This window comes from Leptopilina heterotoma, unplaced genomic scaffold (genome assembly GCF_015476425.1).
Source record: "Leptopilina heterotoma isolate Lh14 unplaced genomic scaffold, ASM1547642v1 Lhet_14, whole genome shotgun sequence".
Classification (NCBI taxonomy): Eukaryota; Metazoa; Arthropoda; class Insecta; order Hymenoptera; family Figitidae; genus Leptopilina; species Leptopilina heterotoma.
This window is the reverse complement of record NW_025110859.1, coordinates 4,630,300-4,647,194: the sequence shown is the minus strand read 5'-3', so window position 1 is coordinate 4,647,194 and position 16,895 is coordinate 4,630,300. Positions and strand designations below refer to the sequence as shown.

Sequence of the window (16,895 nt, the reverse complement as noted above, 5' to 3'; positions counted from 1 at the left end):
ATTTATAGTTTTAATTTTTATAAATAATAGCAAAAGCCAATCGCTTGGTAAAAATATTAACGAATGTTGAAACTTTGAAAGTAATAAATTTAAAATTTCCAGACTGATTTCATTAATTAATATATAATAAAGATAAAATTTCTAAAATATCTCATTAAAATGTGATATTTCATGATGAAAAATAAATTCCTTTGAAATGAAAAATAACAGAATAGTCAAAAGAGAATAATATTGGAGACGATATAGAGTTCATGGGTAGAATATATAGTTTTGAGAATTCTCAAAGGGAGACAATATTTTATCCTGAAAATTGCAATAGGTATTTTGTCTCGGAGAGACGAGGAGACGGTGAGTTTTAGAGAAAGAGAAGGCGATCGAAGATGCACGCGCTTGCGCATTTGGCCCCGGCAACCGACAATCAAATATTAACATCCGCTTAATACCCGGCGGCTAATATAAATCAATGGAAAACCGTGGGTTGCCAAATAGACTGAGACCAATCTAGGAATTCAAATGAGGGTGAAGATTGATTAGATCACTGTTTAATTAAAGATCAATCTATTTCTAATAACTGTATTATAATAATTTTTCAATCCTCCATTTACTAGTTTACGTTCACAGTGACTGCAATGCTTCATACATCAAAATTTCAAATTTCCACTCCTTTACAATAACTTTACTTCAAAAAAAAATATTAAAAGTTTTATTTTTCCATCAGAAGTAATAATAAACTAATAAAATGAAAACTAAAAGAAATTAAAACTTCTGATCAATAAAATAATTTACTAACAGTCAGAAAGCAAACGAAATTTAAAAATGTAACTTTTTTTATTCTTACATTTAGAATAGAGTATTTTTAATACTTTGCACTCGAGAATTAATTTTAAAAAAGTAGCTTTCAAACTTAAAAAAGTAGTAAAAAAGTAGCTATCGAAAAATTAAACTCGACGACCAAAAAAACTCATTTTAGACACTTCACAAAACTAACAAAAATTCAATTAAATATTTTTTATTTTCCTGACTTTTTACTAATTTTCATCAAAAATATTTACTTCTTTCTTATCCTACTATACTAATAAATTGAATTCCTGCAACGAATTTTATTATTCATCAAAGAATTAAAATATTTATAAAAATAATTTAATTCTTGCGAAGAATTTTTTTAGAAATTTTTAAACAATTGATTTCTTTTGACTAATTTTATGCAAATTCTAATTTAAATAATTGAATTTCTGAGAAAGTTTTATTATTTATGAAAAAAATTCAGCCTTAAAAAAACATGTTTTTAAATAATTGATTTTTTCGAAGGAATTGAAATTAAATTTTTAAGAACAATTACATTTTTTGAGCAATTCCTGTAAAATTAAATTAAAAATAATTGAAATCCTGCGATGAATTTTATTATTTGTGAAAATAATTAAATATAGTTGCAAAAAATTTTATTAAAATTTTCATAAATAATTGAATTCCTGAGATTTTCATTATTTATGAAAATAATTGAATTATTGCGAAAAATTATATTAAAATGTTTAAAAAGAATGGAATTTTTGTGACAAATTTTGTTATTTTTTAAAATAATTAAATTCTTTATAAGAATTTTATAAAGATTGTTTTAATAAATTATTTTTTCGAAATATTGTAAATATTATGAAAATTTTATTTTAAATAATTGAATTCTTGCTGAGAATTTTATCAAAAATTTTTTTAAAAAATTGAATTTCCATTTATTAACTTTTTTTTAAATAATTGAAATTCTTTTGCTAAATTTTATAAAAAATACTAAATATTGAAAATAATTGAGTTTCGAATATTTTTTGAAAATAATTGAATCATTTTAAAGAGTTTGATTATAACTAATTTTATGCAAATTCTAATTTAAATAATTCAATTCCTGAGAAATTTTTATTATTCATGAAAAAAATTCAATTCTTACGAAGATTTTTACCAAAAATTTTTTTAAATAATTAAATTCTGTTTGGGAATTTTATGAAAATAGTAGATATTAAAAATCATTAAATTGCGAAAAGTTTTTTAAAATAATTCAATTTTACAAAGAATTCAATTAGAATTTTTGACAATAATTAAATTCTTGCGAACGATTTTATTCGAATTTTTGAAAATAATTGAATTTCCAAGAAGAAATTTATTAATTTTAAACATAATTGAATTCTTGTGATAAATATTGTTATTTAACAAAATATATAAATTTTACAAAGAATTTTATTTTACAATGCCTTAAAATAATTGAATTTTCGGGAATAATTTTCTTATTTATCGACATAATTGAATTCTTTCGAAGAATTATTTATGTAAATAATTAGATTCTTAAAAAAAAGAATGATTTTCAAAAAAAAATTTAATTAAAATTGTATTTAAAATAATTGATTTCTTTCGTAAATTTTATTAAAATATTTTTAAATAATTGAATTCCTGTGAGAAATTCTAATATTTTTGTAAATAATTGAATTCTTCCAAAGAAAAAAAAAACATTTGAATAATTGGTTCTTTCGAGGAATTGAAATTAATTTTTTAAGAATAATTACTTTTTTCGAGTAATTCGATTAAAATTTTATTGTAATAAAAATAATTGAAATCCTGCGATGAATTTTATTATTTATGAAAATAATTGAATTCGTGCTAAGAATTTTATTAAAATTTTCAAAAATAATTGAATTCCTGAGAAGAATTTTATTATTTTTGAATTTAATTGAATTATAGCAAGAAATTTTATTAAAATGTTTAAAAAGAATTGAATTTCGGTGAAAAATTTTGTTATTTTTGGAAATAATTGAATTCTTCATAAGAATTTTATAAACATTGTTTTAAATAATTCAGTTTTTCGAAATATAATAAATATTATGAAAATTTTATTTTAAATAATTGAATTCTTGTCGAAAACTTTATTTGTGCAATTCTTCGATGAGTTTCATTATTTATGAAAATAATTGAATTCTTGCTTAGAATTTTATCAAACATTTTTTTTTTAAAATTCAATTTCCATGAAAAATGTTATTATTAATAAAAGTATTTGAAGAATTGCATAAAAATTTTGTTAAATAATTGATTTTTTCAAAATTTTTTTTAAAAATGCTTTTCTAAATTAATTTAATTCCTGTGGAAATTTTATTATTTATGAAAATAATTAAATTTTGAATGAGTTTTATTTTTTAAATAATATTGAATTCTTTTGCGAAATCTCATAAAAATACTAAATATTGAAAATAGAATTTCGAATATTTTTTTGAAAATAATTATTCTTATTGGAAATTATATTAATTGCAACTTTATTAACAAAATAAATAAAAATATTGATTTACATTTAGTTGAAAATTTCCGAACATCAAAAGATTTTTTATGAATTTTTAAATTCGTTTATACACGTAAATATAGATTATTAAATTCTAATATAGAAAATGATCGATATAATAAGCATTTGAAATCAATTATCAATTTTTATATAAAACTTTATATCTATCATGAAAAATTACGAGAGAAAGTTAATTGTATTTGGGAAAATTGAGAGAAATTGTGACAAGACATTATCAATGTGAAAATATTGATCTTGAACAATAGACTCGTGGTTAGTTATAGTACATGAATATCTATAGACACAATATAGGTAATTCTCGTTGGATTATGATAGTGAAATGATGAGCAGTCATCAATTCGCTCCCGTGAGGGGAAGTAGCCTTTCCCCATCATGCGACGAGCGGCCTATAGGTCCAAGCTCTCGTGGGGTGTCGAACCCCTAATATTTCTTAAATTAAAAAAATTAATTCCACTCGAATGGGTAATAATTAAAGTTTCAATTTTTTTTTTGTTTAAAAATCGCTAAACTAAATTTAGAATTTAGAAATAAAAATTAGTATCAAGTGTTATAAGATGTTCCTATTGAAAATAATCTTACATTATTTATTTATAAATGATGAGTATGTATTGTACTCGATAAGAAAGTGTAATGTGTGCTTAAAACAAAATTTAAATTATTCTCAAAATAACATTGATTTAGTTAATAATTATAAAAAAGTTGTTGAAGGATAAAATTCTTACTGCTCCACTTGAGAATGCCAAGGTCATCGCCAGATGGCGAGGAATCTAGTTTTGTCAACTGAACTGCCATCTAGCGGTGACCTTGACGTTCGCAGATGGAGCGTAGCACCTCCATATTGAATCTCAAGATGTGCGTCATTAAATAATTATTTATAATAAAATTTAGAGAGCTTAAAAATTAATATAAACGGATTTCAATTTTTTATTTACTTTCCCTTTCGATATTTTTATCATCTTTAATTTTTAGAGTATTAGACTTAATTTCTTCATTAAATAATTCTGGTTGGGGAGGGAAAGGCTACTTCCCCCCGCCCCCTCCCCACAGGAAGAAATTGATGATCGAGCGAAATGATATTTGAAGAATTATACATGACGTCAATGATAGCTCAGTTAGAGAACGGGACAGATCATCGCTCACGTTTTCCGCGAAGGAAGCCAGAGAGAAAACGGAACAACCAACATGAAACTTTCAAGTATAACGGTGCTCCTTTACAAGAAGGTTAAAGGCCATTGCGCATGAGAGATGCACATCGCGCGCTCTCCTTCTACGACAAACCTGTCGTCAACTGACACTTTTTTTTAATCGCAAAATGAATAAAGCTTCTGTAAAATATAGAGATAATTTATCTTCTCCTTTAAATTGTTGTTAACCCGGGATTCAATATTTTTCTTTTTCTTTTATTTCTTGATTGTGATTACCATTGTAGTGAAACTGTAACTACCATTCACTTTTTATAAATTTTGCTGCAACTATCGATTTTATTTTTAGGCACCAATGATTGTCACTAACAATTTAACTAACGATGTAATTAGTATTAGTAATTTCTAGTGATTGTAATTAACCTTCGCGCTACCAACGATTTTTTATAACGCGCGCTCCGATGCAGTCACACGGGGGATGACCAAACGCTTTTTTATTTTTATTTTCCAAAAACGATTTAAATTCATCAAAGTTTTTCCATATAATTATTTGTTAATACAAATATTTTATTTCAATAATGTTTTTATGTATATTGCAGATAAAAATTGAATTATTATTTAAACAATTTTTAAACAAATTGAGGGCTCGGATCGAAGAATCGACGCTTGTAAACGCACAGAACATTGCGAAGCGTCGGTTCTTCGATCCGAGCCCCCAATTATTGTTGTTATTTACCAACTTTTTACTGAGTGCACCTAGAAAGTTGCAGTTTTTTCCTAATATTGCAATTTACTAAATTCTATATAATTACAGATAAAGAATAAAAATTGAATTATTATTTAAACAATTTTTAAACAAATTAGTGTTGTTATTTACCAACTTTTAACTGAGTGCACCTAGAAAGTTGCAGTTTTCTTGACTAATTCTGCAATTTACTAAACCTCATATGATTATAGATTCCAATTTATAAACAAATTACTAATTTGTTTAAAAATTGTTTAAATAATAATTCAATTTTTATTTTTTATCTGTAATCATAAAGAGTTTAGTAAATTGTAAAATTAGGAAAAAATGCAACTTTCTAGGTGCACTAAGTAAAAAGTTGGTAAATAACAACAATAATTTGTTTTAAAATTGTTTAAATAATAATTAAATTTTTATTCTTTATCTATAATCATTATAAATAATTATTTATTTGTCATGTAAACGGGCTACATCAGAATTTTTTTCACTTCTTTTCCTTAAAAGACTAAAATTTTGTTAAATTTTATGTTTTGTCAAATTGAAATTATGCAGATTTTTGTTCTTTACTTCTAAAGAAAATTAGAAATTTGTTAAACAACTGTGATTAAGAAATAGAAAATTTATTTATTTTGCATTATTTTTCTTTATGAATCACAATTTTTTTTAACAAAATTAATATTTTGTTTTAGAAAAAGAAGAAAAATATTTGCACAATTCTTATTTTTAATCTTATTTTTGGAACAGGATTTTCCACACGAATTAGGACATATTCAAAAATTTTAAATTCAAACCTTTTTTAAATTAAATAATTTAAAAAAATTAAATTTATAATTACATTTTGGAGAAGAATTTTGTAATTTTTAAAGATAATTGGGATTTTTACAATAATTTTTTTTAAATCTTGAACATAGTTGAATTTTATAAGAAGAATTTTATTTTTATTAAAAATAATTGAATTCTTGTGAAATTTTTCTTATTTATGAAAATAATTAAATGTTTGCATACAATTTTATTTAAAAAATTTTTAAATATTTGAATTCTTTTTAGGAAATTTTATTAAAATAGTAGATATTGAAAATCATTGAAATTAGAAAAATGTATTTTATTTTTGAAAATAATTGAAATTAGGACGAGAATTTTTTGACATTTATGAAAATAATTGAACTTTGGAGAAGAATTTTGTTCTTTATAAAGATAATTGGGATTTTTACAAGAATTTTTTTCAAATTTTAAACCATAGTTGAATTTTATAAGAAGAATTTTAATTTTTTTGAAAATAATTGAATTCTATTCTATTATTAATATTGCTTATTTGATTTTAGTAAAATTTTTCGCAATAATTCAATTATTTTCATAAATAATAAAATTATTCTAAGGAATTCAATTATTTTTGAAACTTTTAATAAAATTCTTAGCACGAATTCAATTATTTTCATAAATAATAAAATTCATCGCAGGATTTCAATTATTTTTATTACAATTTTATTCGAATTACACGAAAAATGTAATTAATCTTAAAAAATTAATTTCAATTCCTCGAAAGGATCAATTATTTTAACAAATGTTTTCTTTTAAATTCTCTGGAAGAATTCAATTATTTACAAAAATATTAGAATTTTTCACAGGAATTAAATTATTGTAAAAATATTGTAATATAATTTACAAAAGAAATCAATTATTTTAAATACAATTTTAATTAAATTTTTTTTGAAAATAATTCTTTTTTTCAAGAACTCAATTATTTACATAAATAATTCTTTGAAAGAATTCAATTATTAAAGATAAATAAGAAAATTATTCTCGAAAATTCAATTATTTTGAGGCATTGTATTAACATTTTTTGTAAAATTTAATTATTTTGGTAAATAACAATATTTATCACAAGAATTTAATTTTGTTTAAAATTAAAAAATTTCTTCTTGGAAATTCAATTATTTTCAAAAATTCTAATAATGTCGTTCTTGCAAGAATTCAATTATTGTCAAAAATATTAATTGAATTCTTTGTAAAATTGAATTATTTTTAAAAACTTTTCGCAATTCAATGATTTTCAATATCTACTATTTTCATAAAATTTCTAAACAGAATTTAATTATTTAAAAAATTTTTTCTAAAAATCTTCGTAAGAATTAAATTTTTTTCATAAATAATAAAAATTTCTCAGGAATTCAATTATTTAAATTAGAATTTGCATAAAATTAGTCAAATAAAATCAATTGTTTAAAAATGTCTATAAAATTCTTCGCTAGAATTAAATTATTTTTATAAATATTTAAATTCTTTGATGGATAATAAAATTCGTTGCAGGAATTCAATTTATTATCAGGATAAGAAAAAAGTAAATATTTTTGATGAAAATTAGGAAAAAGGCAGGAAAATAAAAAATATTGAATTGAATTTTTTTCAGTTTTGTGAAGTGTCTAAAATAAGTTTTTTTGGTCGTCAAGTTTAATTTTTCGATAGCTACTTTTTTACTACTTTTTTAAGTTTGAAAGCTACTTTTTGCTATACTTTTTTAAAATTAATTTATTTAATTAATTGATTATCGAGTGCGAAGTCTGAAATATTGTATACATGGTTACCATTGTTTGTAATTGTTACCAAGGATAATTAAATTTTTGTTACATTATTGTTTATATTAAAAAATAATGATAAATTATTGACCGCCTGTGATGAAAGAAAAAAAATGAAAAATACTCGTGCTTGTATAGAATGTATAATCAAAAAGAAGTAAAAAAAAATTGACAGTCAGTGTTTCGCTAAACGAATAAAAATAGCGTACTTTCCCGATGTAAATTACACACGCGATACAGGTGTATATGGTCAGTTGATCGTGATTAATTTTCACTCCAAGTCGATTATATGAAACAAAAATGAATGTAATCACAGGAACGAGAGATTAGCTGGAAAAATTAAAATATTGATGAGCTGTGACGCTCTTACATGAAATTTCGATATATTCCTGAATAAATATGAATTTTTTTTTTACAATTATTTTATGACTTGCAAACGATATTTTATAATTAAATAGTAGACAAATATTACGAAATATATTAACAATTATTTTTGTTTTTTTAATCATTATTTTAACGTTATTTTTTTCCGCAAAAACTTTCCTTTTAAACATGAAAAAAAAGAGCATGACAATATTCTTCCTTCATGTTGTAATAACAACGAACGTCTAAGAGAATCTTAACTTTAACCTTGTTAAAAGTAAATCTGCTTTGCCATTTTTAAAATATATTAAAGAATATAAAAAATCGATAATTTCATTTTCTATTGTATCAAAAGGGGACCTTGGAGCGGAAAAGGGAGAGAGAGAGAAAGAGAGAGAATTTGATATCTTTTGTCTCGCAGGAAAGAAAGTGCACTTAGAAAGAGAATACAATTAGTACTCACCAGCGACCATTTAGGAACCACACCGGAAGTCTGAAACAGAATAATAAATTCACTATGTTAGTACAAACAGAAAGGTAAAGAGAGCGAGAGTTTTCAATTTACCGAAGGGTAACTTTAAAACATAAAACGGTCGCTTTTTTTTAACTGGGAGGAGAAGGAGGTTGCTAAGGGGTGGTTTGCATGTGTGTCGTTTTTCAAAAAAAAAAAAAGGAGAAAAAAAATTGTACCTTTTCACTCTTTGGAATTTCAACATTCAAAAGGAGAGCTCTGGCACTTAAAATTTACGAAGGTGTTTAATAAAGAATTCGTCCGCGTCAGACTCGAAGAAAAACTCGCTATATTTTTCTGAAAATGTATATACGTATATTTGCGACTGTAGTATGTGTTTTCTCTCTGAAAATATCTCCCCCACGGAGTAACGATTTTTTTTTTATGACAGCCGCAACCTTGTCACGTCGAGATTATTGGACAATTCTGTCAGCTGTCGCAAGCACGATCACCAACAAAAATTGCAGGATATGCGAATCAAGAGAATTACGAAATTTGCAGATGACAATTCAAACTAACGAAACAAACTTGAAAAAAAAATTTTCTAAAGAGAGAAAAAAAGAGAGTCATTTGCCTTCTAGGTCCGTAGCTATACGATTTTCTACAACTATTTCTGTAAATAGCATGTATTGTAACTTTTACTGTATTTGTCGCTATATTTGTCTTTACAACTATTAGTGTTGTTCACAATTTTTTGAAAATACCATTCTTCATCGTTAATAGCATTCTTTCTAAATATCATTGTTTTTACTACTTTTTTATTATTTACTACTTTTTTTAAGTTATGCTACTATTTGGGTACTTTATTAAGATTTCAACTACTAAAAGCTACTATTTCTGGTTTTTTCGAGAATTTACTTTACATTCGCTAATACTAGAAATCAAAAAACTGTTCTGACAAATTATAATCAAATTCTTTAAAACGATTCAATTATTTTCAAAAAATATTCAAAATTCTATTTTCAATATCTAGTATTTCTATGAGATTTCGCAAAAGAATTCAATTATTTAAAAAACAAAACTCATTCATAATTTAATTATTTTCATAAATAATAAAATTTCCACAGGAATTGAATTAATTTAGAATAGCATTTTCAAAAAAATTTCGAAAAAATCAATTATTTAAGAAAATTTTTATGCAATTCTTCAAATACTTTCATTAATAATAACATTTTTCATGAAAATTGAATTTAAAAAAAAATGTTTGTTATAATTCTAAGCAAGAATTCAATTACTCTCATAAATAATAAAACTCATCGAAAAATTTCACAAATAAAATTTTCCACAAGAATTAAATTATTTAAAATAAAATTTTCATAATATAAATTATATTTCTACAAAACTGAATTATTTAAAACAATTTTTATAAAATTCTTGTAAAGAATTCAATTATTTCCAAAAATAATAAAATTTTTCACAGAAATTCAATTCGATTTAAACATTTTAATAAAATTTTTCGCAATAATTCAATTATTTTCATAAATAATAAAATTATTCTCAGGAATTCAATTATTTTTGAAAATTTTAATAAAATTCTTAGCACGAATTTAATTATTTTCATAAATAATAAAATTCATCGCAGGATTTCAATTATTTTTATTACAATTTTTAATCGAATTACTCGAAAAATGTAATTATTCTTAAAAAATTAGTTTCAATTCCTCGAAAGAATCAATTATTTTAACAAATGATTTTTTTTAAATTCTCTGGAAGAATTCAATTATTTACAAAAATATTAGAATTTTTCACAGGAATTCAATTATTTTCAAATATTTTAATAAAATTAACGAAAGAAATCAATTATTTTAAATACAATTTTAATTCAATTTTTTTGAAAATAATTCTTTTATTCAAAAATCCAATTATTTACATAAATAATTCTTCCAAAGGATTCAATTATGTCGACAAATAACAAAATTATTCCCGAAAATTCAATTATTTTGAAGCACTGTAATAAAATTCTTTGTAAAATTTAATTATTTTGTTGAATAACAATATTCATCACAACAATTCAATTATGTTTAAAATTAATAAATTCCTTCTTGGAAATTCAATTATATTCAAAAATTCTAATTAAGTCGTTCTCGCAAGAATTCAATTATTGTCAAAAATTTTAATTGAATTCTTTGTAAAATTAAATTATTTTTAAAAACTTTTCGCAATTCAATGATTTTCAATATCTACTATTTTCATAAAATTCCCAAAGAGAATTCAATTATCTAAAAATTTTTTTTGTAAAAATCTTCGTAAGAATTCAATTTTTTTTATGAATAATAAAAATTTCTCAGGAATTCAATTATTTAAATTAGAATTTGTATAAAATCAGTTATAATTAAACGTTTTAAAACGATTCAATTAATTTCAAAAAATATTCGAAACTCAATTTTCAATATCTATTTTTTTTTATAAAATTTTGCAAAAAAAACTTCAATATTATTCAAAAAAAAAATTTAATAAATGGAAATTCAATTTTTAAAAAAAAATTTTGACAAAATTCTAATCAAGAAATCAATTATATTTATAAATAAGAAAACTCATCGAAGAATATCAATTATTTTTAATACGATTTGAAATTAATTAATCGAAAAATTCAATTATTTTCACAAATAAAGTTTTCGACAAGAATTCAATTATTTAAAATAAAATTTACATAATATTTACAATATTTCGAAAAAATTAATTATTTAAAACAATGTTTATAAAATTCTTTTACAGAAATCAATTATTTTAAAAAATTACAAAATTTGCCACAAAAATTCAATTCTTTTCAAACATTTTAGTAAAATTACTCGCTATAATTCAATTAAATTCAAAAATAATAAAATTCTTCTCAGGAATTCAATTATTTGTGAAAATGTAATTATTGTTCTTAAAAATGTAATTTCAATTCCTCGAAAAAATCAATTATTTAAAAACATGTTTTTTTAATGTTCTTTGTAACATTTTTTTTAAATAATTCAATTATTCTTTTAGATAAAATTCTTTCCAAGAATTCAATTATGTCGATAATTAACAAAATTATTTCCGAAAATTCAATTATTTTAAAGCACTTTAATAAAATTCTTTGTAAAATTCAATTATTTTCATAAATAACAATATCCATCAGAAGAATTCAATTATTTTTAAAAATTCTAATAAAATCGTTAGCAAGAATTGAATTTCATTATTTTCATAAATAATAAAATGCTTTTTAGGAATTCAATTATTTAAAAAAAAATTTAATAAAATGCCACACTGACATTCAATTATTCTCAAAAATTTTAATAGAATTTTTTGTAAAATTGAATTATTTTTAAAAACTTTTCGCAAATTCAATGATTTTCAATATCCACTGCACGGAAAGAAAAAGTCCGTCAATCATTAATAGACTAGTATATTACTTTGAGACGGGACACAAAATCATTGAATGGATAACATACTTTGAGTCACAATCAGTGACGAGTTGCTTGCTAAAATATAGAAAACTGTCATCAATATATAAAACTCGTTCACTAAAATTTAGAAAACTGTCTATTAAATTTTCTATGACTATCAAAAGCATTCAAAAAATTCAACTTCTTTCAGAATTATCCCTAATTTTAGACACTATTTGGTACAGAATGAACACATTTTTTTCGTTGCACAGTTCCGATATTTTATTTACACTCTTAGACGCTTTAGACCAACACATTTTCGCACTTATAATAACTACACGTAGAAACGCACACTTATAACACTTTAAGTTTAGAAGCGAACTGTTCTTATATACCAAATAACAAAATTTTTCACAACTTGTGAGAAATGATTTTGCACTAATAACTACTTTTTAATTAGCGAGAAATATAAAAGAAAATATATTTTCATCGAGGTCAATTTCTAGACGCAATTCAACTGCAAATTATTAGTTAAGTTAAATATTCACATTACACATAATAGTATATAGGGATATGTATAGCAGACAGCAAAAACACATGGACTATAGAGAAACCGGAAGAAATGCGCATCGGTACACTGCGCAACAATGCGCTAGTGAAGAGCGCCGATTTAGAATACGAGTCAACTAACGTTTCACAAACTTTCACTAATGATTCGTAAACATTCAAACAGCCATTGATATCAATTCAGCATTAAATCTAAAACAATTGGTCACATACTGGCATTCTAATCAATCCATGACTCGTTTTCAATCGTTAAGTAAAGTTAAGTAACCATCAACGGAAAAAGAGTCCCGTCTCAAAGTAATATACTAATCCATTAATGGTTGACGGACTTTTTCTTTCCGTGTGTTTTCATAAAATTTTCAAATAGAATTCATTTATTTAAAAAATTTTTTGTAAAAATCTTCGTAAGAATTCAATGATTATTCATAAAAATTGTTTTTCTTTTATTTTATTTTGGATTACTTGAACGATATTTGCGTGTACTTTTAATAGAAAAACTCGCGAATCAAATAAAACTACATAATCTAATGGAGCAACAAAGTTTTTAACAATTAATTTTGAGTAACTCAAAAATCTTACTCTTCAGTATGAAATAAATTAGTTTCAATAGAATAAACCATATAATTTCAACAAAAAAAAAAAAAAATAAGTTGAGAAATTGAAGCTTAAAAGTATCATACCTTCAGAAAAATGAAAAATCACCCATAAGCAAAAGTATAATTCCTAAAGTGAATGATTGTTTCTGGGAAAAGCGATGCTTTTAGGCAATTATATATTTCTTGACAGTATTCTCAATAAAAAGTTTTTGACAAAAGAAAAAATTATTTGGAATTTTGAATCTTTGGAAAATAATGTCTTAAAAAGAGAAATTGACCAGTGTGAAATTAAAGAAGATTGTAATAAAAATGTACTATATAGTCGCAGTGGGATTTTGAGGACTAAAAGTAAAAGGAATTTCCGATAATGGGTTCAGGAGCAACAAAACAGGATGGTGGAAATTTTTTACATAATAGTTGATGAAAAATTGCTATCCTGCCTTTGATCGTAGCAGTGCATCGCGTATTGATCGTGGCAACCTCGTGGACGTATACAAAGGGATTCTTTGTCGAAGCCGACGCAAAAACGATTCAGCAAACCTCTTCTTCATTTATGGTGTGAGTGTATTGCGTCAGAGCGAGCATACATGTACTTGTCTACATATGTATATAGATTACACACAGTATATGTTTAATTTTTTTATTTACTTTTTTTATTTTTATTTTTTTATTTTTTTATTTTCTAATTTTCCATTCATTTTTTTATTAATTTATATTTGCATTTTTTTTTACTTCTTTTTGAAATTTTTTTTAATTTAAATGATACGTTGATACATATAGGTTAGAGAAGTTTTTGCAAAACGCGCTTCAAGAAACATGCACTTCAGTTATATGCCTATATTCAGAAACTGGTTGTCCATTCATAAGTTTCGTTCAGGTTCACTGACATTTTCATCGTCAACGTTTCCTGATCACGAGAAACTCGGACATTATTTTCTTTTAATCGGAAATTTTTCCTTTGGAATTTTTTTCTCTCCTCTTTTTAAAGAGAAATTCAACTCTTTTAAGTACAGAATAGAAATTTCTTCTCTTTTTTAAAAAGTTAGGGGTTTTTTTTTTTTTCATTTTAACTTTTATTAAAGTTTTACTTATTTTTATTTTTTATCATTTTACAGAAAGTGAAAAGAATATTTTTTTTCTTTTCTAAAAAAAAATGTTGAACACTAGAAATATTGTTATAATTTCGCAGAAATAATTATTTCCTCCGTTGATTATGAAAATTAAAAAAAATCCATAATTAAGGAATAAAATTAATGTATCGTCATTTATATTTCCGCGGGTCTAGAATAAGATTCTCTTTATGTATTAATTTAAAAAGAGGAAAGAAATACCTGTACCCATTAGCGTCATCTTTTTTTTTTGTAAAAAATAAAGAAAAAAACAAGTATACACGTTCCAGAAACTCTTGGAGTTGCTTTTCTTTTCTAATTAATACCAGGCTTTGTGTAATCATCCTGCTAAACTTCCTCCTTCGGAAGTTTTCTTTATACACTTTAGAATCATAATCATCGGCTTAGAAGTTGTCCGGACTTCTTCTTTTTTTTTTATTTTCCCGTTTTTTCTCTCTTTTTCTGAAGCAAAACACTTGAAAGAAAGATAAAAGGTGGAGGAGGAAAAAGAAGAGCAAGAGGGAGAGAGAGAGAGAGAGAGAAAAAAAATAAAAGAGAGAGAGAGAGAGAGAGAGAGTATAAACAGGAGGGCGAGTGTAAACGGAAAATCCTGGAAGTCTTTGCAAATCGTTTTCTGTTTATTATGGAGCAAGCTATATAGCGTAAAGGGTCCTTTTTAGAGGACCCTACAGGATAGGTGATTTTCCAGAACCACGGACACGGTAACCGCTGCTTGATCCCATGGGAATGGGATCCAACGTTTCCATGTGTACATGTATCTCGTTTTCCAGATTTTCAGGATAAAACCCCCGAGTCTCACGATTTCTTTCGTGCTGAATTTCATTCGCTTATTTCGTTATGTATATATATATATATACTGTATTAAACGAATATGCAAATGTTTAACTATTCAAGTACAAAGAAAAAAAAATCAAAAGTGCGAAATTATCGAGTCTTTTTTTTTAAACACACATTTAACGTACTAGAAAAAAAGATTAAAATTTAAAAAACAAATAAAAACAAATAACAATAAAAAAACAAATAACAATAACAAAAAAAAACAAAAAAAACAAAAAAAAACAAAACAATAACAATAAAAAACAAATAACAATTAAAACAATAACTATATTAATCTCCGTATTCTTTCATTCATTCTGCTTTTTTCTACAACGAATTTCGTTCCACTGATCTAAACTATCATGCAAATTATTCTCCTTTTTATTTATAAAAAATAATGGAAAATTGTTATTTGTTAAAAAAATTTTATTAAGAAATAGGAAATATACCCATTTTATGGATAATTTTTATTTCTCAATAACAATATTGTTCACAAACTCATTCTTTTATTTTGGGGAAAAAAACATTACATATTCCCGTTTCTTAATATTTTTGTAGAAAATTCTCAATTTTCATAAGGAAATAATTTGCATCAATTCTATTTCTTAATTCCAATTGTTTTAATAAAATTCAAAGTTTTTTTAAAAATAAGGGGAAAAATGTTTAAAAATTATATTTGTCAATTAGAAAATTTAATTTAAAAAAATAAAATGAAACTGAAATTCTTTTAATTTTTAGAAAATAAAGGAAAAAATTTTATTGAAAAAAATGTTATGTTAAATTTATTAACGAATATCTTTAATTGACAAATATTATTCGAAAACAATTTATTTTTTAAATATTTAATTATTATTAAGAAACTTCATAAAAATTATTTTCATATTATATTATTAACTAAAATTTAAACTAAAATTCATTTTCAAATCAATTTTGACAATTTTTATTAGAAAATTCTACGAGAATTCAATTATTTAAGTACAAAAGTAAATTATTTATTGAATAATTGAATGTTTCTTAAAATTTAATTTTTATAAAGAATTTTATTGACAAATTTTTAAATAATTGAATTCTTTTAACGAATTTTAATAAAAAATTTTAGAATAGTTACATTTTTCAAGGAATTCGTTTAAAATTTTATTTAAAATAATTGAAATTCTACGATGAGTTTCATTATTCATGAAAATAATTGAATTATTTCGAAGAAACTTATAAAAAATTTGTAAATATTTGAATTCCTGTGAAATTTTTATTATTTATGAAAATTATTAAATGTCTGCGTAGAATTTTATTAAAATTTGTTTTAAAATAATTGAATTCTTTTGGATAATTTTATTAAAATAGTAGATATTGAAAATCATTAAAATAAGGAAAAATTTTGAAAATAATTGAAATTTTGACAAAAATTTTATTAAAATAGTTTTTGAAAATAATTGAATTTTAAAGAAGAATTTGTTTATTTATAAAGATAATAATTGAGATTTTGTCGAGATTTTTTTGTAAATTTTGAACATAATTGAATTACAGAAATTCAATTATTTTCAAAAGTGATATACTTCTTCGCAAAAATTCAATTATCTTCAAAAATTTTTTAAAAATTCTTGTTAAAATTTCAATTATCTTTATAAATAATAAAATTCTTCTCCGAAATTCAATTATTTTCAAAAAATTTTTAATAAAATTCTTGTCAAAATTTCAATTATTTGCAAAAATTTTCCTCATTTCAATTATTTATAATATCTACTATTTTAATAAAAATTTCCAAAAGAATTCA

General features: G+C 23.0%; 1 protein-coding gene across 15 annotated transcripts in view; it reads right to left on the bottom strand.

The window, feature by feature from the left end:
- Nucleotides 1–16,895, bottom strand: part of LOC122498042 (growth factor receptor-bound protein 14-like) — an 857,844-nt gene that overhangs the window by 420,913 nt on the left and 420,036 nt on the right. For all 15 annotated transcript variants that reach the window (XM_043605543.1, XM_043605544.1, XM_043605541.1 and 12 more), the window contains one exon: nt 8,615–8,644. In XM_043605543.1, the coding sequence (XP_043461478.1) occupies nt 8,615–8,644 (30 nt within the window). The remainder of the gene's footprint in view (nt 1–8,614; nt 8,645–16,895) is intronic.